Source organism: Somniosus microcephalus, chromosome 12, assembly GCF_052327205.1.
Source record: "Somniosus microcephalus isolate GS21.2 chromosome 12, FLI_Smic_1.0, whole genome shotgun sequence".
In the NCBI taxonomy this organism is placed as follows: Eukaryota; Metazoa; Chordata; class Chondrichthyes; order Squaliformes; family Somniosidae; genus Somniosus; species Somniosus microcephalus.
Window position 1 is genome coordinate 126,332,985 of NC_140998.1, and position 25,953 is coordinate 126,358,937.

At 43.4% G+C, this 25,953-nt stretch overlaps 1 protein-coding gene across 1 annotated transcript; it reads right to left on the bottom strand.

Annotated features, from left to right (window-relative positions):
• Positions 1 to 1,042: 1,042 nt before the first annotated feature.
• Positions 1,043 to 25,876, bottom strand: LOC147109512 (eukaryotic translation initiation factor 2 subunit 1). The gene is made up of 8 exons (XM_086003520.1): positions 25,729 to 25,876; positions 20,793 to 21,034; positions 18,057 to 18,136; positions 14,303 to 14,454; positions 12,038 to 12,144; positions 6,196 to 6,293; positions 2,552 to 2,695; positions 1,043 to 1,607 (listed from the first exon to the last, which is right to left on the bottom strand). The coding sequence occupies exons 2-8, from the start codon at positions 21,031 to 21,033 to the stop codon at positions 1,482 to 1,484; spliced, it is 948 nt and encodes a 315-aa protein (XP_085859646.1). The 5' UTR covers position 21,034; positions 25,729 to 25,876; the 3' UTR covers positions 1,043 to 1,481.
• Positions 25,877 to 25,953: the final 77 nt, after the last annotated feature.

Consider the following 25,953-nt stretch of genomic DNA (forward strand, 5'->3'; position numbering starts at 1 on the left):
CATCTTACAGTACACAGCAAAGCCAGCAATTGCTTTCATCTTGATTTTACATCTCCCACCATAGATGGTGAATGCACTGTAATGAGCAATTTGCAGTTACTGTTGTTAACACCAACCAATTAAAAAACTAACTTGTAACTACTTCTACAATGTCCAGGATCAGAAATCGTAATTATTGAAGGGAACAAACAATGAATGCAATGACCACAGTTCTGGATTGTGGACTCAGGACAGCTGTTGGAATTTTATATGCCCATTAAACACTTTGCGTTTAACAATTGCTCCCACGTAATTGTAGACACCCAAACGTTAATGACCACAATGAAACTTTATTTTTGGCTAACAGGTGGTTTAGCTGGCATAGCGTTAGCAGCCTGTATTTTGGAAATGGAGACATCCACCAATGTGAAGCATCATAGTCACACACTGAGGACAAGTTAGTTAAGTAGGTGCATAAAAAGTGGGCAAAATTCAACAGCAGGCTGCAGATTCCTAATGCTAGCCACCGTTAACCTCAAATATATCACCGCAGTGGTGAAATATTTTACACAAAAAAACGTGCCATCATAAAATTGATATTAAATATAACATAGCAATGAGGTGTTATTATTGGTCAGTGAACATCAAACTTCACCATTTCTAATGTACTCAGTCAGGCCCCTACGCCACAATTCAGCTCTGCCTACAATTGTACTATAGGCATAATAGGATAATCTGAGTATATTAAGCAATAAATTAGTTTGGTATTGGAGAAGTTCCCTTTCAAAATCCAAAATGATTAAAAGTATTCGAGTGGTTTTGACTTGCATATCAAATTTCATGCAATTACAGCCAAGTTATGTTACAGGAGCAAAGTGCAGAAATAGCTTTGCTAGTGGAAAAAATTGACTAAGTCACACCCTCCATTTAGGCCTCGAATTTGATCTTGTAGAAAACTGTAATTTGTTAGTGATGACCATGATTTGTCATGTAGTGCGCAAAGGCAATGTGTCAGAAATGCATGTAAGAAAAAAAGTTTAAAGGCTTGAGGGTCAAAAGTCACTACATTTTACCAATGTTTATTGTTTTTTTTTGTTAAATGTTCTGAATACAATTTTGCTTGAAAAACTTTTTCTTTCCTCCCACAGAACCACATTCTTGTAAAACTCCAGTATGATTAAACAATTAGCGATTTTCAAGTGTTTCAATTTGGAAAATTCCTGCTGTAAATGTAACAGGCACTCAACTTGCTCCCCACTGCATCATTTTTACACTGGGGCAGTTACAACTTCCCAAAGAATTAGGCCAGCCTGGAACATTTTCTATTGGAACCCTGAAAAGAAAATGGTACAGAACAATTCCCAATCACAAGCTATGTAAATGAGAAATCAAATACTCTTGCGTGAAGTCTTTTGGATACATCCAATACTGATAGCTTTGGAGTCTGTATTTTGAATGGAGTTTTGTGTTTCCCTCGTCAACTTCCTGTGTTCAGCAGCTAATTAATCCTCAGTTTTTGCTTCCATTTCATCTGCATCGTCGTCTCCATCAACCTCAGCATTTTCCCGTTCCAGTCGCTCAAGTTGTCTAGCCAGTTCTGTCTCATCGGTATCTGTAACTACCTTGGGCTGTGAAGGCCATATAAAAATGAACAACTTGTGAAAAATGTGAAGACAATTGGTATGGCTTAAAGATTGCATACAAGCTCCCTTTACAGAACCAAACTAGGAACTGAAAAAGTTTGAACAAAGTGCATTCCATTCCATTTCAGATGTATTTAAGGCAAAAATCCAGATCAGTTTAAAATGTAATTATAATAGAAAATGTAAACTTTTGCAGCTGTAAGTTGTTAATTTAAGTACACATATAGACAAAGTTACTGTCTATTTTGGTTACTTGCACACACCTGTCACATTAGTGTAGATAATGAAGTGTGATCACAAATTAGATACAGACAAAGGACACCCATTCCATCATCAAAGTGACTTTTCAATAAATCAGCTGAGGTACAAAACATTGGAAAGAGGTGCATTTCGATTAGTTAAAACATGTAGTACAAGGGCAGATACGCAAACTAATCGGTGCTCCCTTTCAGTTATCTTGTGCCATACACACCACAGCCAGAACTGATTTAATTCTGACCCTGACTACTTTGAGGGGGGGGGTCCAGGTGGCTGCTCTCATTACCTTTAGGAAAGTTCCTGGCTTCCACTTAATACTCCTCCTGAATGAATGAACAACAAGGAACCAAGAGTGCAAACCACTGAAGTGAACAACCCATCAGTGCTCCAATGCATGGCACCATCAACCTGTCCCTCGTCTAAGCTATTTGGACCTGGTTTGCAAAGTCAGCCATGTGTTTTCTTAAAGTATATTCAACTCTCAGGTACTGCAGTTCTTGGGACAGTATAGTGGTGCTGTTTGAAAACAGAGTACTGAGTGGCAGGACACACACTCAATCCCACAGTAACTTCTGAACCATGTTGAAGAAGACATTCTTGATTACAGGGATTGGTACAGAGAGGAAGCAAGGAATGTATTCAAAAGGAGGTTAAGAAAACATGGCACTGACCTCCATCTGGATGTTGAACACTCCCCTTTTCTCCTCGATCCGCTCTTTAATTGCAGACATGGCTTGGTTTAGAATAGAAAGGCCTTCTGTACGCTCAAGTGTTGTAGTAGTCATAACGTATCTTGGAGGAGCTATTAGATTTATCTAGATAGGGAAGCAAAAATTAAACACCAATGAGATTATAGGAGAATACTGATCTTCAACCAAGTGCAGGAACTGAGAATAAAGATTGTCAGCCACCATACTCTATGAAGAAAGGACTTCCAGAGTTCAAATACACGCTCTATAAAAGGAGGTTTAGCTGACATGGATCAAGCCAACGTGAATTACAAATAAAGCAACAATGTATGTTCTACCCATTTCTTCTGAAATTTCATCCAATTGCTGCATGCCATGTTTTACATTGCCTGGCAATCTTTTTACTTAGGGCCTCCTGGACCAGTTCTTCACACAGTATCAAATGACATCCAAGGGTTTGCTTGTAAGATTACACAAACTTGCGTGTCAATGTTCTTCTGCTGAACTGACAATTTTTCATGAGTCAATTTTTCCAACTGTTGCGTCCATATACCACTGTTATAAGTCTCGTTAGCATTTCAATTCAATTATTTTAACACTTTTGTTATTGACATTTTCTACTGTGAAAATCAAGGGATTGGTTAAAATTCTGCTAACCCGATCCATTATGCCCCCCCTCCCCATCCCCAAGTGTAACTGCGCAATTTGTCACATTTCAATAATAGATTTTTAAAAAAATTAAACATATTCAAAGTTTCTAATGAACCAACAGTGGCATTACACAGCCACTTATGCATTGCTGCAAAGCTATTTCCATTTCCCAACAATATATAAACATCACTGTTTAATTTTTCAGGTTGGCGAGCACAGAAACAAAAAACCTAGACATACGGTTATTCAGAGCAAAGATTTAGCACTCAAAATAGATGCCTAAATCCTACATCATATTTGTGCAGTCAGGTTTCCACCTCCGTTCATTTGAGATTTTTTAATGATAATAAACAAGATTTCCCCATTTGGAAATAAAATGTTTTCTTCATTTATGGTTCACTAACAAACCCATCTACATTCCAAAAATACTACGGCCTAGAAATTCAGTAAGGCCCCGCCAGCTCGCTTGCGCCCAAAAGTTAGCGCTGCGCGCGGAGCCAGTTGCGACCGTCAGAAATTCAGTTTTTGCGCCCCAAGTCGGAACCGGGCGCTATTCCAGGGTGTGCCCGCCCCCGCTTGGGGCGCTGAAACTGAATTTCAGCGCTGTAGGTGCCGCTGCGCCACCCGCTGCGGAGCGGCAGGCTGCGGTACTGCAGGCCTCCTCCTTCTCTTAAGGGGGAGGTGCCTGCAACGGGGAGATCGCCGCTTGATAGTGCCGGCAAATGAGCCCGGCACCACGGAGAAGTGCCGGGCTCGCGGAAAGCAGCCGGCAATGCCGCGGGGGGGGGGGGGGGGGGGGTGGAGGAGGCTGGGGAAGGAGGTGCGGGCAGGCGGCCGCCGAAAAAGCGGCCGGCCGCACCTCCGCCTTAACTAGCGCCACTAGGGCTGCAGGACGGCCACGGTTGCAGAACGTTGTTTGCGGCTGCTGCAGAAGAGGCGGCCGCAACTAAATATGGGGGTCGGGCCGGAACCGGGGCACTGCGCACACCGATGACGTCATCGGTGCCGGCGCAGCGCTACCGGCTACCGCCGCCATTACCGCTGCATATCAGCGCAAACTCCTCTATTGGCGCAGAAGCACTCTTTGGGCGGTAACTGGGCGCAAAGCTGGCGGGGCCTTACTGAATTTCTAGCCCTACTTGTCTAAACTAGTCACTTTATAACTACATAGAATTTACAGCCCAATTAGTCTGTGCCGGTGTTTATGCTTAACACATCCTACTTCACCTAACTAAAAGCATATCCTTCTATTCCTTTCTCCCTCATGTACTCATTTAGCTTCCCCTTAAATGTATCTATGCTATTCGCCTTAACTACTCCATGTGGTAGCAAGTTCCACATTCTAACCACTCTTTGGGTAAAGAAGTTTCTCCTGACTTCTTTATTGGATTTATTAGTGACTATCTTGTATTTATGGCCCCTAGTTTTGGTCACCCCTGCAAGTGGAAACATCTTCTCTACGTCTACCCTATCAAACACGTTCATAATTTCTAGAGAAAAGAACCCCAGCCTAGTCAGCCTTTGCTGACAGTGCTTCACATATTGCAGGGTTCTGAGCACAAACGGTTAATATTAAGCAAAGATTATTGTATATGAAATTATAATAGGGTTCCATCCTCCCTACATACAGGTTTTGTGCTATAGAAACTTTGCATTTGGCATGATAATACTTGGCTAGTGGAAAAGAACATCTACAGAGGCCACTTCCATACAAATGTAAAATAAAACCTAAATTTGCAGGACCTGACAGCATCAAAACAAATCTAAGCTTAACAATCTAATTTTGTTCAATTTTCCCCAAACACAACTAAAAGCTTGCTTGGGCATATTCTGCCTAATTTGTGGTGTGCAAGACAGGCTTTACTGTAACATTTCAAATTTCCATCAGAACTTCCCCCAATACTTTAGTGTGTTACTGAGCTGTCAGACCAGAAGATCTAGGTCGGCACACCACAAGCTGAGTATCAGCCAAGGCAAGTGTTGGGGTCCTACAATTATGATGTCTTCTAGCCTGCTGACATGCACTGCCTCGGTTCACACAAGAAGCATGAGCAGGGCGAGAGATCACAGCACTGGAGGCAAGTGTGGAATTGTACTCCAGCGTGAGTCAGGACTTTGAAGAGGAGAAACAGGAGAAAATTCTTTTAACAAAAATTCTCCCGGTTTTGCAATATCCATTTCCAGACAATTGCAGTATGATTTCAGTTTGCTCTGACAGAACTGTATAAAACGTATTTAAGTTTAAAATGATTTCTTATGTCTCCATTCAGCTATTGTTCTATTATGAGCACGCAGGCCTGCACCAATTTTGAGTGCTATGTCTTCCCTCTGGCGTTGAATGTTAATTATAAAGCACAAAACCTCTCACAAAAACAAGGCAGATAAAAAACACTGGCAGTCATGAAACCTATTAGATAACCTCATCCTTCAAGCCCCGGGCACAATCTTATAACACTGCTTTCAAAAAACAGTCAAGACCTTACATGTCACAAAATGTAGGAAAGTTTCACCAAAAAAAAGTTCCATTCACCACACAAGTGGGTTAAGCAAAATAAACCATTTGTGTTGCAGTCATAATTCACTGCTTGCAAACTGTAGAGTTTATGCAAACCACCAGTTCTTGACATCTATGGTGGAGGTTGCACAATGTAGTTAAAAATATCTGCCAAGAATCAGTTAAACAATCAATATTTTCTTACCAAGTGAAATTGGTTTTTGTAACTTGTTATTGTCATTGCACAATGACTACTGTACAGCATTAACAAAACTCTACTAAGTCAGCCAAATCTATCACAGTAAAAAAAGTGCAATTGGACAGATCTCATTATTCAGATTTTGTAAACGTTTTGAGCAGGTCCCTGGATATATTATGCTTTCTGGCTCCTGTAGTCATTTGTTACAATGCAGCATCATGATCATGTTAAGCCACTGCTATTAGAAAATGCTTTGTGGTTTGAACAATCCCCGGCACTCACCTTAATGGGCATAATTTCAGTAGAACATTCTAGACCAGCTCTAAGTGCCTCTTTAACAGCATCTATACCTTCGTATCCATAACACGCAACTTCAATATCTGGTTTAAGATATAAAAATTGAAAAGCTTAAGTGAGGCTTGAAGTAGGAAAGCTCAAAAGTAAAGAAACGCACCCTATTTAAGAAGAAGCAACTTTTCTTTTTAATTCATTCACGAGATGTGGGCGTCACTGGCAAGGCCAGCATTTGTTGCCAATCCCCAACTGCCCTTGAGAAGGTGGTGGTGAGCCGCCTTCTTGAACCGCTGCAGTCGGGTGGCGAAGGTACTTCCGCAGTGCTGTTAGGGAGGGAGTTCCAGGATTTTGACCCAGCGACGATGAAGGAATGGCAATATATTTCCAAGTCAGGATGGTGTGTGACTTGGAGGGGAACTTGCAGGTGGTAGTTTTCCCGTGTGCCTGCTGCCCTTGTCCTTTTAGGTGGTAGAGGTCGCAGGTACGGCAGGTTCCATCGAAGATGCCGTGGCGAGTTGCTGCAGTGCATCTTGTAGATGGTACACACTGCAGCCATGGTGCGTGGAGGGGGTGAATGTTTAAGGTGGTGGATGGGGTGCCAATCAAGCGGGCTGCTTTGTCCTGGATGGTGTCGAACTTCTTGAGGAGTGTTGGAGCAGCACACATCTAGGCAAGTATTCCATCACACTGCTGACTACTCCAGGATTATCCTGGAGAGCAAAGATAACCTTCTGTTTCTTTTCTCCACTACCAACCATCTCCTTAAACCCCTCTCCCCTACCTCCTCCAACAACAAAGCAAGGAGCTCATGAACTTCTGTGTCACTGATTGAGATCATCCATTCAGCTGAGTCTCCCCCTTTCCTTTGCCCACCCAGGTCCTAAACCCGCATTTTTCTCTCGTTTCTCACCTCTCTGTCCTCAAGCCCTTTCGGAGCTCATCTTATCCATGAGACCCATTCGCACTAAACTGTTGACCACCCAACCTCCCTTCCTGACCCCCATGCTAGCTGACATTGTAAATGGTTCCCTCTCCTTGGGTACGGTCCCCCTTCACTTTCAAAACTGCTGTCAGCAATCCCCTCCACCCCCCCCCCCCCAAACAATAAACCCACTCTTAGCCCCTTTGTCCTTGCAAAAGACTGCCCCATCTCCAACCTTCCTTTCCTCTCCAAAGTCCTTGAACATGTTGCCTCCCAACGCCGTGCGCATTTTTAAAAATTCGTTCGTGGGGTGTGGGCGTCGCTGGCAAAGCCAGCATTTATTGCCCATCCCTAATTGCCTGAGAAGGTGGTGGTGAGCCGCCGCCTTGAACCACTGCAGTCTGTGTGGTGAAGGTACTCCCACAGTGCTGTTAGGGAGGGAGTTCCAGTATTTTGACCCAGCGACGATGAAAGAACGGCGATATACTTCTAAGTCAGGATGGTGTGTGACTTGGAGGGGAACTTGGAGGTGGTGGTGTTCCCATACACCTGCTGCCCTTGTCCTTCTAGGTGGTAGAGGCCGTGGGTTTGGGAGGTGCTGCCGAAGAAGCCTTGGCAAGTTGCTGCAGTGCATTTTGTAGATGGTACACACTGCAGCCACAGTACGCCAGTGGTGGAGAGAGTGAATGTTTAAGGTGGTGGATGGGGTGCCAATCAAGCGGGCTGCTTTGTCTTGGATGGTGTCGAGCTTCTAGAGCGTTGTTGGAGCTGCACTCATCCAAGCAAGTGGAGAGTATTCCATTACTTATGCCTTGTAGATGGTGGAAGGGCTTTGGGGAGTCAGGAGGTGAGACACTCACTGCAGAATACCCAGCCTCTGATCTGCTCTTGTAGCCACAGTATTTATGTGGCTGGTCCAGTTAAGTTTCTGGTCAATGGTGACCCCCCCCACCACCACCAGTACTAGGATTTATTTCTAGGTGTATAGAATTCCAAAATAGTGAAGTTATGTTAAACCTGTATAGGACCCTGGTCAGGCCACACAGAGTACTGTGCACAGTTCTGGTCTCCATTCTATAAATATCCCACTAAAAAGCAAGAACAAACTAGCCAGTAATATGACACGTTGGATGAATAATCAAATAAGGGCAAAATTGAAACTAAAGAAAAAGGCATACACTAAGTACATAGACAACAAAGGAGGATGACAAAAGGGAATACGAAAAGATTAGGAAAACGGTTTTTTTAAAATTAGGACGGTAAAGAGGAACTACAAAATTAAATCAAAAGTATTCTATAGACACATAAATAACAAAAGAAAAATCAGGAAAGGATAGGACCATTCAGGTAATGACAGTGAAATGGCAGAAATGTGGAATAGTTGCTTTGCCTCAGTATTTACCAGGGAGACTACAGGTGGGCATGACATTAGAAGAGGTCAAAAGGGATGTAAAGACATTTAAGATAGAGGGGGGGGGGGGGGATAATTAATAAACTAATCAAACTTAGAGGATAAAACTTCTGGTACGGATGAATTGTATCCGCGCATATTAAACGTTAGGGAAGAGACAACAGAGGCACTATTACAAATAAATAAATAAATATATAAATTCATTAGAAAAGGGAATGGTGCCAGAGGACTGGCAGACAGCTAAAGTGATTCCTACATTTAAAAGGGGAGATAGAACAAGTCCGGGGTTACTATAGACCAATTAGCTTAACGTTGGTGGTAGGAAAGATAATGGAATCCTTACTCAAAAAAGTAATAGAAAAACATCTAGAAACTGAAAAGAAAATAGAGTAGTCAGCATGGATTCCAAAACAGAAGGTCATGCTTGACTAACCTTATTGAATTCATTGAAGTAGTAACAGAAAGGTAGATAAGGGTAATGCAGTAGACACAATGTATTTAAATTTCCAAAAGGCCTTCGCCAAGGTACCGCATAGTAGACTCATGACTAAGATCAGAACATGTGGAGTCAGGGGACAAGTAGCAGAATGGATAGCAAACTGGCTACAAAACAGAAAAGAGAGCTGGGGTTAAAGGTAGTTATTCAGACTGGCAAAAGATGTGAAGTGGTGTTCCATAGGGATCGGTGCTGGGACCACTGTTGTTCACAATTTACATAAACCATTTGGACTTGGGGAATTGGAAGTACAATTTCAAAATTTGCAAACGGCACCAAATTGGGGAGTACAGTTAACAGAGAGGAGGACTGGAACAAAATACAGGAAGACATTAATAAACTTGCAGAGTGGGCGGGTAATTGGCAAATGAACTTCAATATAGATAAGTGTGAAGTGATACATTTTGTTAGGAAGAATAAGGAGGCCACATACTCCTTGGAAAATAAATGTCTAAATGGGGTAGAGGAATCTGACAGTACAGATACACAAATCACTAAAAGCAGCGACGCAGGTTAATAAGATGAGGTGCTATTCCTCGAGCTTAATTTGAACAATGTAATAGGCCGAGGACAGAGAGAAAAATGCCACCTTCCATACCAGTGCTTCGGACATGTCTTCCTTTTTCCTCAACCGAGGATTCCCCTCTACCGTGGTTGACATGGCCCTTGACCGTGTCCATTCTATTTCCCACACTTTTGCTCTCACCCCTTCCCCTCCCTCCCAGAACCACAATAGGGTTCCCCTTGTCCTCACCTTTCACCCCACCAGCCTCCACATTCAACAGATCATCCTCCGCCATTTCCGCCACCTCCAGCGTGATCCCACCACCAAACACATCTTCCCCTCCCCTTTCAGCATTCCAAAGGGACCGCTCCCTCTGCGACACCCTGGTCCACTCCTCTATCACCCCCAACACCCCTTTCCCCACCCCACATCACCTTCCTGTGCAAGCGCAGGAGATGTAACACCTGCTCTTTTACCTCCTCCCTTCCCACTGTCCAGGGCCCCCAACACTCCTTCCAGGTGAAACAGTGATTTAATTGTACTTCTTACAATTTAGTATACGGTATTCGCTGCTCACGATGTGTTCTCCTCTACATTGGGGAGACCAAATACAGATTGGATGACAGTTCTGACGAAGGATCATCGACCTGAAACGTTAACTCTGTTTTTCTCTCTCCACTGAAGCTGCCTAACCTGCCGAGTTTTTCCAGCATTTTCTGTTGTTATTTCAGATTTCCAGCATCTGCAGTATTTTGCTATTGTGTTGTGGCCATAAATACAAGATAGTTACTAATAAATCCAATAGGGAAATAAGGAGATATTTCTTTACTTAAGAGGGTGGTTAGAATGTGAAACTCACTACCACAGGAAGTGTTTGAGGCAAATAGCTAAGATGCTTTCAAAAAGAAACTAGACGAGTACAAGAGAAAACAGAATAGAAAAATATGCTGAAAGACTGCGATGAGGCAGACAGAATGGGAGAAGTCTCGTGTGGAGTATAAACACCAGCACAAACTAGTTGGGCTGAATGGCCTGTTTCCGTGCTGTATATTCTATGTAATTCTATGAACGAAGCTTGGCAAGAAACAATCTTACACTTTTATTACATATCCTCTGTGTCAATTTGAAGAGATATTCTTTCACTAAGACAGTTTAGTAAAAGAATTTTCTTTTAACTTTACACAGAAGAAAATATACCTTTTTCGCACCAAGTTCCATCAGATGTTAAATTTGTCACAAGGAGCTTTCAAGCCTCATTCTGATTCAGCTGATTTTCTTTCTACTTCCCTTTTCTCCCCAGAAAGTCGTTGTCCAACAATCAAGTAATTCTGCGTTAGCTCCACTCTACCCGTTTTGAGTCTACACTCTGTCCCAGAATCCCTTGTCTGGAATGATGCACACAAACTGCTCTAAATCAACGGGCGAATATCTGACTGATTTCTGGTGATGGGCAGATGCAACATATTTGGAGCTAGGTCACAACTGATCCATACCCCAAGCAGTCTGGTTTTTCTCTGAAGTTGGGAGAACTACTGTATGTGTGCACACACACTTCCATTCCTGTGCAGTGGCACTTCCAGTGAAAAAACAGAGTGTTCCGTGTGCGGTAAGGATAACCTGGCCAAAGTGACTGAGGCAGAAATAAACGGACTCATTTGCACTACCCAGACAAAGTAAACAGCATTAAGAATCTTGTTAAGTTCAAGAAAATTAGCCTAACCAACAGCTATAGGACCAAACCCACACCAGTATGAAAATCAAGTTTAAAAAAAAAAACTGCATTGAATTTGGCAACTATGGTAGGCCAGGATTTCAAGATTGGGAGAAAAAGGATAATGCAGTCTGTGAAGTAGAACCAAGAAAATTGGGGATGGTGGTGGGGGGGAAAAAGGAGAATAGTAGTTTGAAAATCAGTTCAAATTGCATGTGATCCAAAAATGTGTTGACTCACCCAGTTTGGTAACAAACCTTAATATTTGACCACAAGAATGATCATTTCATTTACTATTACAATTATATGGGAAAGTAACTAGTCACATTTTGAAATAAAAAGGCACTGGATTTATTAACACTGGGCACTAAACTTTCCAGAAACAGTGTGAACTCTGATCAAATCCAAAAGTGTGTACGTGTGGTTGACAGGTAAGAACAGGGTTTGATAGGAGCCCACTCTTCACATCTCCCACCCCTCCCCCATCAGTCAAAATAGCCATGCAGCAATCATTGTCCAAGCTCACAAAGAACACCCACTTGGGTGAGATACTTAAGAACCAGTGTCTTTTCTGGAAAGTTAACCCCAAAAAGAGGTGAGAGGAGGGTATGCTGGTATATATCATCTTAATACTGAACTGTGTTCTACTATGGTTGGTGAATAGCTTAATGGATCACATTCATTTGTTTGATCAATCAACTAATGCAAACCCAAAACACATGACTGGTTGAGCTTACATCAATTCCACAGCTCCGCAATGCATTACAGAATTACAATAGACACACCTGCCCGGATTTTAACAGCCTGTGGAGTGAGACGTCGTCTGATATTTTCAAGTAACACACCCCGCTCTTCTTCCGTCAAGTCAAGACTGTCCAGAATGGTAGGGTCTCTATGGGGAAAAAGAGGGGGAAAAAAATCACATATGCAGAATAAATAAGTCGATGCAAGACTGTTCTCTTCATAGCAAGTACAGACAGTCAGATGATCTAACCTTAAGAGAGAGCGAGCAAGAGAGACAGGAAGGTGAAAGAGGTGATTAATATGCCCACCACCCAGGGAGCTTCCATGGTGAGGCAGTGAATTTATCCAGGGAGTAGCTGAGCCACACAGACCAGGAAGTCCTTCAATAAATCCTTGGTCTGTTGTGAATTAACTGATCTCAGCTAGGTGGTGGTGGAAGTGTTACAACTGCTCTCAGAGCTGCTGGTTTGGGGGGGGGGGGGGGGGGGGGGGCGAGGGCAATCAACCATGGGTGCTGCTCCCGATTATGATCCAGTGATCCTGCTGGAATTACATGTGCAGACAGGACATGTCCTAGCTGTGATGCATCTCTGGTGTAACCGTGTGCCAACAGTCACCGTCAAGGCTTGTACGTAAAAGATAGCTTCTTGTTGGCATTGTGTCGAATGGAGTCAAAAGTTCTTGAATTACCTTCGCAACACGATCGATTTTTGTAGAAGAATGAATACGTTTAATAACAATGCCTGACAATGTATGTCATTTTAAACAAGGAAACAACAGAAAGACTTGCATTTATACCACCCTTGCATCACATTTCTCAAGATGTTTCCAAGTGCTCCACATTTACTTAAGTGCAGAGTCTCTTAAGTAGGAAAATTCAGCAGTAATTTTGCACACAGCCAGATTCCACACAACAGACTGAGAACCGACTGATTACCACACTATGTAAATAGACAGGCAAGTAGCAAATAAACACAAAGTAAAAGGTCCTATGGGAGAACATAGGAACAGGAATAGGCCATTCAGCCCCTCGAGCCTGTTCCACCATTCAATTAGATCTTGGTTGATCTGTAGCTCAAATCCATTTACTTCTGTGTTGTAGCTTCCCCAGGTTGGCACCTCATTTTTAAGTATGTCTGGTGCTGCTCCTGGCATGCTCTTCTGCACTCCTCATTGAACCAGCGTTGGTCCCCTACCTTGAAGGTAATGGTAGAATGAGGGATATGCCAGGCCATGAGGTTACAGATTGTGGTGGAATACAATTCTGCTGCTGCTGATGGCCCACAGTGCCTCACGGGTGCACAGTTTTTAGCTGCTGGATCTGTTCTGAATCTATCCCAATGAGCACGGTGGTAGTGCCATACAACACGATGGAGGGTATCCTCAGTGTGAAGACGGGACTTCCTCTCCACAAGGATTGTGCAGCAACCACTCCTACCATGGACAGATGCATCTGCGACAAGTAGACTGAAAAACCCATCAATTGATACATATAGACAAGAAATGCCTGACTAAGTTAGCTCTATCGACAATTGTTGCCAAGGCTCTCGCAGGAATGACGAGCGGGGAAGCACCAAAAGACTCCTGCTGTAAAACACTCTTTAAAACTCGCCTCTTTGACCAACCTTTTAGTCAACTCTCCTAATATCCCCTTCTTTGGCTCGGTGCCCATTTTTTTGGGAGCATTTTGGGATATTTTTCTACTCTATAAATGCAAGTTGTTGACATGTTTTGAAACATTTTGAAAAGCCAAGGTATTGCATAAATGCCAAGTATTGTTATTAAAGGAGTTAATGTCTTTGCGTGAAGGGAGAAGAAACTTCTAATTTTACACTCTCTGATTCGGCAGCACTTAATATCTCTAATTTAATAACAGCACTGTAACTAAAGCTTGCATCTGCTGCCATCAAGTGGCAACTAAGTTGCTTCAGATGGGTTCACAGCTGGATTAGGTTTCTGAAACACAATTACAATGCTTATAGGATACATGCTTATCCCATTAATTTTTTATGCTCACTGAAGAGGCCTGCGATTTACTTTAGAAGAGGATCTCCAATGGCAACCCATAATAAACAGACATCAGAACTCCCCCAGGGAGGGGTTTTGCCTGGTGCCCTTAAATGCAACGTGCACAGTTATCTGTTGTTGCCGAGTATAAAAGGGGCAGATTTGACAGCAAGAGAACTCGGCTATATTAAAGTCACTTACAATTAAAACTGGTTCGGTAATATAAATGCTGTGAGATACGACAAATGTCCTCAGAAAGCCCCCAACCTCAATGAAGTAGAAAATAAATTAATTCTTACGAAACTGCATGTTTAAATGCATCATAAGCTCCATATCCAGGCCTTCTGTACTTCTCATCGAAGACCCAGGCTGTTCTCTGAAACAGACTATCGAGCTGTTCATCTTTAGTGTACTCAAGCACCTCTGCCACATGTCGCAGGATACTATACACCTATTGAAAAAAAGCAAACATGATGAAAAGTCGTTTCACTCAAGGAGAGTTTAATATTCAACAGTGATGATGTGTCTTTATTCTTTAACAAGAGGGTTCATTAAAAAGATACTGCCTTGTCTTGAAGACGTCCCAAAGTGCTTCAGACTAATAAATTCCTATTGAAAAGCAGTCACTGCTGTTGTAGGGTTCAAAATGGCAGCCAAATTGTACATAGTTAGTTCCCTTACCCAGCAAATTAGATGAAAACCAAGTTAATTTGCTTTTGGTGCTGCTTGGTGAGGGACACCAGAACTCCCTGGGATTTAGGTCCAGGACTCAAAGGGTTAATTTCACAGATATGTAGCTTTCTCCCAGTTCTTTTAAATATAGGGACGTGCTGGAGCTACTGGGACAAAGAGGGGATTGATATGTTAATAAGATAGCGAGTGTAACCATTATCAATAATGATCTGCGACAATTCATTATTTTGTTTCATGGATTCCAGCAGGACATTTGCACGAGTACTTTTCTTGCAAAGACAACAAGGACTGTCTGGTAAGAATTCACTCTCGGGAGGGTAGTATCTAGTTTAATTGGCAGCCCTACTAACCAGCCCCTGGACAAAGGAGGGGCTAGAGGTCGACAAACCCCCTTCCACTTCCAGCGGACACAGGGAAAAAGAGTCATATGTTTGAAATTGGTGATGTCTGCTCCGAGAGAGACGAGCAAGGCCCAGGTAGCTTATCAAGAATAGAGCCCACCAAGGCCCAGCGTAAGGCTTGTCTGATTCAATGCCAAAACTGATCAAAAGCAAGTATATTTAACCTATTAAACTAGGGAAAGGCAGTGCGGTTTATTGTTTTACTTCTTATTTATGGTTATACTGTACATGGTGGCATAGTGGTTAGCACTGTTGCCTCACAGCACCAGAGACCCGGGTTCGAATCCGGCCTCGGGCGACTGTCTGTGTGGAGTTTGCACATTCTCCCCGTGTTTGCGTGGGTTTTCTCCGGGTGCTCCGGTTTCCTCCCACAGTCCAAAGATGTGCGGGTTAGGTTGATTGGCTATGATAAATTGACCCTTAGTGTTAGGGGGATTAAATACGTGGGGTTACAGGGATAGGGTGGGATATGTGTTGGTGTAGGGGTTACGGGGATCGGGTGGGATATGTGTCGGTGCAGGCTCGATGGACCGAAATGGCCTCTATCTGCACTGTGGGGTTTCTGTGATTCTGTGATTCCTTTAGTGACTATTAAATGAAGGGGCTTAACAATTTGTATCTGGCCTTGTCTCACAAGTGTTAATCAGTCCATCTCTTGGAAGACTGAAAAGCGCATGCGAGGGCACTTACAAGGACCATGATATCCATTTCAGGTAACAAGGGGGTCTCCTTGTTATATTCCCCTCAACCCCACCACCAATCAGTCACACTATTGTCTGTCTAGATACTGGGCAGCGAAAGCCATCTCCCGATCATGAGGGATGCAGGGGCACTCATGGGAGGGACCGGTGACACTAACCCGAAGGAGTATCTACGGCACACCAAAAATTTCTAACAGGCTTGAACCCATACCCTCTAATTCAAAGGCATGAATGCTACCAACTGAGTCAAGCTGACATTTTAACATATGATCGACTACAGGATCAGCTTTGTTCGGTGCTCTTCCAGCAAAATTGTAAACAATTCTTTATTAGCGCAATTACATTTTGCTCAAATAGCCAACAGGGAAAGTGGCCCCACCAGGCTTAAACATATCCAATCTTTGCACAAATTAGTGTCAATTACTGGGAACTTGGTCCAGCACCACTTTACAGTGGAACCTATTAAGCAATTTAAATTTGTATTTCATGTTTTTTTTATATTCGTTCCTGGGATGTGGACATCGCTGGCAAGGCCAGCATTTATTGCCCATCCCTAATTGCCCTCGAGAAGGTGGTGGGGAGTCGCCTTCTTGAACCGCTGCAGTCCGCAAGGTGAAGGTACTCTCACAGTGCTGTTAGGAAGGGAGTTCCAGGATTTTGACCCAGCGACAATGAAGGAACAGCGATATGTTTCTAAGTCAGGATAGTGTGTGACTTGGAGGAGAACTTGGGAGGTGATGGTGTTTCCATGCGCCTGCTGCCCTTGTCCTTCCAGGTGGTGGAGGTCGCAGGTATGGAAGGTTCCATCGAAGAAGCCTTGGCGAGTTGCTGCAGTGCATCTTGTAGATGGTGCACACTGCAGCCACGGTACGCTGGTGGTGGAGGGAGTGAATGTTTAAGGTGGTGGATGGGGTGCCAATCAAGCGGGCTGCTTTGTCCTGGATGGTGTTGAGCTTCTAGAGTGTTGTTGGAGCTGCAGTCATCCAGGTTTAAGTTTCATGGTCACCATTACTGATACCAGCTTTTTAATCCAGATTTATTTAATTAACTGAATTTAAATTCCCCAGCTGCCACGGTGCAATTTGAACTCACGTCTTCGGATCATTAGCCCAGGCCTCTGGATTACTAGTCCAGTAACATAACCACTATTCTACCGTTCCCTCCATTTAAGTCATTTGTTAGGATGTTGGGCATTTTATGCTTAAACACACACAGTTTAATGCACATCAATTTTTATTGTTTTGTGGGGTATTGTATTGGCATAAGAAATAAACCATGCCAGAGACTGGTAGTAAACCTGTATAGCAAGCTCCCTATCTCAGTTGTGATGTTAGCAAAGGCAACATGGAGCCAAGGCCCATGTCCACAGAAATTTATATTAAAAATTAATGCATTGGTGTCAGCAATTCATGTGATGCCACAAGCCTGCTGTCATAAAAACCTACATAAAATCACAATCTATACATTATACAGAGGTAAGATACTAAGGGCTAGAAATTCAGTGGACTTTGCACCCAGTTACTGCCCAAATAGTGTTTCTGCGCCAGTGTAAGAGGGTGCACTGATATTCAGCGCTGCGGTAATGGCGGCGGTAGCAGTAGCGCTGCGCCGACACCGATGACGTCATCGGTGTGCGCAGTGCCCCGGTTCCGCCCCAAACCCCATATTTAGTTGCGGCCGCCTCTTCTGCAGCGGCCGCAAACAGCGATTGAAAAACGGGGCCGTACTGCTGCGCTACTGGGGCGCTTTAAGGTGGAGGTGCGGCCGGCCGCTTTTTCGGCGGCCGCCTGCCCGCACCTCCTTCCCCGGCCTCCTCCACCGCCCCCCTGCGGCATTGCCGGCTGCTTTCCGCAAGCCCGGCACTTCTCCGTGGTGCCGGGCTCATTTGCCGGCACAATCCAGCGGCGATCTCGCTGTTGCAGGCACCTCCCCCTTAAGAGGAGGAGGCCTGCAGTACCGCAGCCTGCCGCTCCGCAGCGGGGCCTACAGCGCAGAAATTCAGTTTCAGCGCCCTAAGCAGGGGCGGGCACACCCTGGAATAGCGCCCGGTTCCGACTTGGGGCGCAAAAGCCGAATATCTGACGGGCGCACCCGGCTCCGCACGCAGCGCTAACTTTTGGGCGTTAGCCTGCTGGCGGGCCTTAACTGAATTTCTAGGCCAATATTGTCAGTTCTTGGTGCTGTATAACCCATCGCTGCTACACCAAACTTTTTCATCCATCAATGTAGTAAATAAACGTGAAGAAGAAAACACTTACAGTCTTGGACTTGGTAAACTTGTCTTCACATTTTATGGTTTCTTCTTGCGAAACTCTGCGCTTAGACAAATCAATGTAACCTGAATTAAACAAGACAGATACAAAGCAATCAATCACAATGACCACTTATTCAACCATCATTCACCTGCTGTGAAGAGCCAGTCCTAAAACATTCCGTTAAGTTGAAAGCTGTACAGTGAGTTTTATGAAAATAAAACCAGGCTCCCATCATGTTTCCGAAAGTCAATGCCACACAGCTCAGGATAATCCTAAATTTCATGTGAACTCCAACTGAACTGATGCTTCAGCATTGGTTAGGGCTCCCAACAACAACAACTTGCATTTACATAACACCTTTAATGTCGTAAAATAACACCTTTAATGTAGTAAAATATTCCAAGGCGCTTCACAGGAACGTTATCAAACAAAATCTGACACCAAGCCACATAAGGAGATATTAGTACAGGTGAGGTAGGTTTCAAGGAGCGTCTTAAAGGAGGACAGAGGGGTTTAGGGAGGGAATACCAGAGCTTCGGGCCTAGGTAGATGAAGGTATGGCCGCCAATGGTGGAGCGATTAAAATCGGGGATGCGCAAGAGGCCAGAATTGGAGATCTCGGAGGTTTGCAGGGCTGGAGGAGGTTGCAGAGATAGGGAAGGGATCTGAAAACGAGTTTAAAATTTTTTAAATCAAGGCGATGCTGGACTTGGAACCAACGTAGGTCAGTGAGCACAGAAGTGATGGGTGAACGGGACTTGGTACGAGTTAGGATACGGGCAGCAGAGTTTTGGATGAGCTCAAGTTTATGGAGGGTGGAAGATGAGAGGCCGGCCAGGAGAGCATTGGAATAGTCAAATGTAGAGGTTATAAAAGGCATGGATGAGGGTTTCAGCAACAGATGAGCGGCGGCAGGGTCGGAGACGGGCGATGTTACGAAGGTGGAAGTAGGCGGTCTTGGTGATGGAGCGGTTTTGTAGTTGGAAGCTCATCTCGGGGTCAAAAACAACATAAAGGTTACGAATGGTCTGTTTCAACTTCAGATCGTGGCCAGGGAGAGGGGTGGAGTTGGTGGCTAGGAAATGGAGCTTGTGGCGGGGACCAAAGACAATGGCTTCAGTCTTGCCAACATTTAGGTGGAGGAAATTTCTGCTCATCCAGTACTGGATGTCGGACAAGCAGCGTGACAAATCAGAGATAGTGGCAGGGTCTAGAAAGGCGGTGGCGAGGTACACTTGGGTGTCGTCAACATCAGAAGCTTAAAGTAAGTATGCAAAGGGAAAAAAAAATTCTGGAAGCAAATACAATTATGTTTTAATTACTTTACTTTAATATAAAGTAATTCCAATCTTTACCCGAGATGGACAAGAAACTGGGTTGACACTCTTTCCAATATTTATTTCCTTTATAGGGAATCACTTCATCACTGCTGAGTAATTCCCTCAAGCAACCCACCTAAAAAGCTAAATTCACCACATGGACACTTAAGCCAAATGGCTATAACCTGTAGCTCTTACAGGACATCTGGACATTAAATCACAGCATGAAAGAACTCTAAATTCAGTTTTGGTTTTGGAATTTCATTAAGAAAAAAAAGGTTAGGCCATGTGTTATAAGTTAACTAGTCTTAGGCTGCAGACATTTTTATGTATGTAAATATGTCCAAAAAACATAAGCAGCTGATATTGAAGAAAAAAAAGAACTTGCGTTACCTAAGGAAGGATATACTTGTTATAGAGGGAGTGCAACAAAGGTTCACCAGACTGGTTCCTGGGATGGGGGGATTGTCCTATGAGGAGAGATTGAGTAGACTAGGCCTCTATTCTGTAGAGTTTAGAAGAATGAGAGGTGGTCTCATTGAAACATACAAAATTCTTACAGGGCTTGACAGGGTAGATGCAGGGAGGATGTTTCCCCTGGCTTGGGAGTCTAGAACCAGGGGTCACAGTCTCAGAATAAGGGGTTGGCCATTTAGGACTGAGGTGAGGAGAAATGTCTTCACACAGAGGGTGGTGAATCGTTGGAATTCTCTACCCCAGAGGGCTGTGGAGGCTCAGTCGTTGAGTATATTCAAGACAGAGATCAACAGATTTTTGAATATTAAGGGACTCAAGGGATAATTCAGGAAAGTGGAGATGAGGTAGAAGGTCAGCCATGGCGGAGCAGACTTGAAGGGCCAAATGGCCTACTCCTGCTCCTCTTTATGTTCTTATATAGCACTTTTCACATCCTTGGGATGTCCCAAAGCAATTTACAGCCAATGAATTACTTTTGAAGTGTAGGCAAACACAGCAACCAACTTTCACACAAGGTCCCATAAATAAGACTGTTTTTGCTGGTATTAGTAAGGGATAAATGTTGTCCAGAAGAATTCTTCTGCTCTTCTTCAAGCAGTGCCATGGGATCTGTTACATCTACCCAAGAGAGCAGACTGCACCTCGATTTAATGTCTAATCCAAAAGAGAGTGCAGCACTGAAGCGTCAGCCTAGATTTTGCGCTCAAGTCCTACAGCGGGTCTTGAACCCATACCACCTGACTCAGGAGCAAGATTACTGCCACTGAGCCAACATTTATCACAAGAAACAATTTACAAAAAAGCGAGATGAGCAAACAATGAAAAGCTTGAACCACTAAAGGGGCTCCAATTACCCTCATCCATACTGCAAGTAGTCAGAGATTTAAAAATCCAGATCTGAAGAACACCTCCTCTAGTTAATGCAATCTGTGTACTACAGTACCTTTCTCTTTGTCCACTCGGATTACAACTACACATTCATTTCTACCAATGCGAATCAGTTTGTTGATAGATCGGATACGTCTCCTTGAAAGCTCACTGAGGAGAATCATGCCTTCAATGTTGTTGTATTCTAGAAGGCTGACATAGGCACCCATCTCTGCAATGGAGCGGACATTTACCATCACCACATCTTCCACCTCCGGAAATTTGTGTTGGTAAAACCGACAACTTAGAGCTGGCATTCTGAAACAGAGAAAAAGAAATTGAATTATATTTTGGTATATCAAAAGACAACAGAAAGACCAGCCAACTTATTGTTGCTGGCCTGCTGGATAACGTGCCGAGCTAACAGGATCCTAAAAATGAGTGCGGAAGAGACAAGAGAAAGAAAGACAAAATGTTACAGGGGTTCTGTAAAAATAGTGTGTACTGGCTGTACACAAAGCAGCACTGACAAACGGTGAAAATACCTGTGGAGAGCCACCACACAGTTGAGATTAGTGTGTTTCAGCCTGGGAGCTTTAAAGGAACTAAAAAGGAAGACAGTACAATACAAGGATAAAGAGACACTGCAGGAATATTTTTCAAAGAGTATTACATGCCCTTTAATACATTCCAGAGTATAGAAGATCAGGGCAATGAAGTGTTTAGATTCCAGAGAGCTTGCTTTTTTGCAGTATGTTTGACTACAGTATTAAGGTAACTTATGAAAGCAAAAAACAAAGATGTTACAGTGGCTTCAATAAGTTCAGCTTGTCTGCAGCTTTAATATACACTGGACTGTTCCTTGATATCTACAACCACTTTATATTCATCTTCTGGAAAGGCACACAGTGTACATTTAAAATATCATGGTTTCCCACTCCCCCATAGGTCAATGAGTTTAGCCAGTAAGATGAGCTAAACAAAGCAGAAAGACCAAGACCCATGTTGTGTTGGCTGAGCCAAGCAGAGCTGCAGTAAGTTGTTCTATAATTTGTCTTAGCAAGCTTGGGTCAGTGAGGGAAAAATCAGCTCAGGTTCTCAGTCCCGATTGTTATCCAGAACCCCTGCCAAATGTGCATTGTGTGGATAATAGGATCAGGGCCTACTGCTGTCCAGTGGGCTTCTGACATTCACCATCAAGGTTCATGCTTGACTAATGCTTGGGGAGCACGCTAGTACCTGGTACTGAAATGCAAGCCCATTATATGAAATGTATCACTTAAATCACAAGGATCCTCAACATTTATCAGACACCGTTGTAGCATAGGTACAACTGATCTCGTAAAATACCATTCTACTTCAGCAAATTTTGGTTAAGGAGGCTGCGAGGCCACAAGGGCTCAAACATATGCCTCATTTCCTCAATCCCCAATGAGTTTGTAAAAATAAGATTTGAAAGCAGTTGCTTAAAATAGAAAATCATTATTCACCAACATGGGCCAGAAAATTAAGACTGTTCACTGACAACATTTGGCAGCAACAATCTCTACCCGTTATAAATGCCAGCTAATGCATCTTGGGAGGAGAAACAAGGAGTGCGACAATAACTATTTGAAAGTGTGATGCATGTAGATAAAACCATTTAAAAAAAGCACTTTGGGTTTTATTAAGAGTAGAAGAGCAAAGATGTTATCCTAAACTTGTGCAAGGAAATGGTTACATCAATTAGAGTACAGTGTGTAGTTTTGGGCACCCATTATAAAAAGGGTATTAAAGCCATAGTGAGTGTACAGCATCGATTCACCAAACTGATACCAAGTGATAACAAACTGTAATTAATGGGAAGTTAAATCAAGTTTGCCTGCCAAAGAGGATGTAAAATATCCTATGGCACTATTTGAAGAGGAGCAAGGAATTCCTGCTCTGCCAATGCATCAAAAACAGATTATCTAATCACTTCTCTCTGGGTGGACCAAAGGATCTTTTCCTGCCTATCGCTGTTCACAATTCCTGTTTGTGGGGCATTGCGGTGTGTAAACTGCCTATATCACAAGTGAATGGACTTCAAAAGTAACCAGTATTTATAAAACCCGTTGGGTTATGCTGAGGATATGAAAGGCTCTAGAAATGGTTCTTCCTTTTCTTTTCACACTTTACAAGTGTTGCCTCCAAAGGTGCGCTTGTTGGCAGAGATGACTCCGGGGTCATTCGTTCAGAGTGAAAATCTCTGTTTCTGTAGAATATTTGAAGTATGCACACTATCATTTTGTATTGAGGGAGAAATAAATAATTGACGTAAATAGGCTTGGCATTTCACATCGGTGACCTGGAAAATTCCTGAATTGTTGCTTAAACTGTGCTCACTTGCTGTCACGTTGGTGGCGGTGAACGGCATTTCAATAAATTGGTTAAGTAAGCAAGGTGTAAAAATGTGATCTTTGGTAACATTTCTGTTGGTTCTGCTGATGGAATAAGGAATGCTGGTTTGGGCTGTTGTAATAATTTACAGATTCTCAGCAATTTAGTTGTGAACATGCCTAACAAAATGCATCTGGCCTTGCTGGCACGTAGCACTGTTAATTCACTAGCACTTTGCTCATCAACTAGTAAATGATTATATTTCAGACTTAAAAGTTGAAACACAATGTTAATATTTGTTGAAATGTAGCTCGACAAGCTTTTTCAGCTGTTTACCTCCCACTCCTAGTTTCACAACCACCTTCTGATACAGCGCCAAATTAACCATTCTTTGTGAAAACCTCGACAATAGAGGACATCGCAGCGGAGCAAATCCTGTTCTGTGTCCATGTACATATCTATTTTCCAGATGTGTCAATGGATGGCAATTGGGAGTAGGCATCTGGTGTGTTTTGCTTTGTTTCTTTCAATAGCATGCGGAGGCTGAGACCAGCTGACTCTGCACAAACAGGGGATTGAAGCTGAAATATTCTGGCCTGTACTAGCTGGCATTTTCTTTTGAAAAGCGAAGTTACACTGATATTAGAAAGGCCATGAGGTGCAGTGTTAATGTAGAAATGTAGACGATTACAGCACATGGGGAGGCATTTTGGTGCAATGCTTGCCCCAACTTGTTGCTAGAACAATTGAAAACTAATCCCATTGCCTTGCTTTATCCCCAAATCCCAGTATCTTCCTCTGCTTCAAATATTTATCTCTTCCAATACAAGATGCAATGTCCTCTGCTCCCTATGGCAAAGCATTGCATGGTCCTGCAATTTTATCCCAATTCTCTTGACAGTTTTAAATTGCCTACCTGTTGCCACTGACTCACAACTAGAGAAAATAGTCTTTCCCTATTTACTCATATCAAAACCCTTCATAATTTTAAACCCTCTCCTCTTAACCTCCTCTGTGCCAGTGGAAATAATCCCAGTATCTCAAGTTTAACTTCTCACCTGAAAGGGAACACTTGACAAGGCAGCAGTCTCTCACTGCAGTCTCTACTGCACTAAAATGTCAGCCTGGATTCTATGCTCTGGCAGTGGGGCCTGAACCCAAATGTTTCTGACCCAAGAGACAAGTGTGTTAAAACTGACGTTTGTAACAGATCTGGCATTGGTGCTGCAATGTAACCCCTGTCAGGTGGGTTCAGAGTACTGACAGCAAAATGTCACTGGTATCAAAGATGCCATCACAGCTGCACTTCCATTGGGTCCAGTTTTGATTTTGACTAAACAAGCGAGCAGTGCAGTTTGTCATGACACGAACCTTCCCAACACTGTGGAAGATGTAGCAAAAATGGCAAAGTGGCAACTTTTCAGCATCTACACACGCGGAGTTCAATTGTTGCTAAATTCTCTAGTATAAATAGCACCAAGAAAACTTGATATTGTTGGGTAGTAGAACCTTTCGTTAATGCCACCAAAGGTTTGCATATGTGCAGTTATTCCAGTTAAATCCATCAAATGTGATATATTACAATGGAGCCATGGAATCGTAACTACAGAATTCACACTTGATGCTATGGAGGTGGCTTCAGATTTCTCAATAAATTTCAATGAAAAAAACGGTTGAGCCGTCAGTCAACATGAACTGGCTGTGTTATATCAGTTTCGATTGTCAGCCATTCTGCCCCATTCCTTTGGCATATGTATGTCTTGTGGTATATTTTATTGCTATTTCAACTTGAATATTCACATTTCACTGTCTAATCCTCATTAGCACCATTAATTTCCCTGGTTAAATGACTGATGAAAAAAGTGCTGATGTGGAGGAGGCATAAAGCTATCCACACAATGCACAGAAACAGAAAACTGAAAACTAGCCTGTGGTAATGCAACTGTATTTGCTACCACAACCCCTCACTTGAATTTTGCATCCTATTCATGACAAAATATAAAAATCTCCATAAAATTTCATTCCCAGTGATCATGTCTAACAAAAATGAAATTTAAGCCGAAATTAATATAGTTTTAATCAAGAATTGGAGAAGAAAGGATAGATGCTCCCCGAGCATAGAATGCAATGCACATTTAGAAGTTAGACATAGGGTGTTAAGTCGGGTAGCCTTTCATCTCCTGGGACTTCACTTAAATTTCCAGCCCAGAATGATGCAATCAAAGTCTCCTCCATTTGTGAACTTTAACAATCCGACACCTCAATTACACGTGGGCACAGAGCACAAAACTGTAAGCTTGATAGCAACCACACTCGAAGGCCGCAGGGCAGCTGGCGTGGGAAATGGAAACAATGAGAGAAGGGAATCACACCGCAAATCTGAGGGGCCCATGAACTAATAGAGGTGGGCAATGGAAGAGTGGCTCCGAGTACCAGATTTCAACACATCGACCCACAGAGTGGAACTGTTTAAAACCCAGATAACAGTTCACGTCGAACACAGGGCTGGTTGAGAATCTGGCCGATACCCCGCCCGGGGCTGGTGATGACAGCTAGCGCTGCGCGCAATGGTGTAAAGCGTGCTTGAATTAGGCCAGAGCCTGGCTCCCGTCCGCTGCCGGCCTCGCCCTCCACGAGCCCTGGGCCTCACCTACCTGCACCGAATCTGTCGGCAGCACGGCTGCTGCTCGAATGACGCTGTAAAGAAGGAACCTCGGTTCAGGACCAGTCTCTACCGTGACTTGGCGCCGATTCCCCCGCACCGCCTCACAGGCCCCACACCTGGATCCGCGCTCGCACTGCGCAGGCGTCAGGCCGCAACAGGAAGTCAGAGGGCACTTCCGGTTCAATTGTTTCGCAGCGGAGCTTGAACTTCTGCT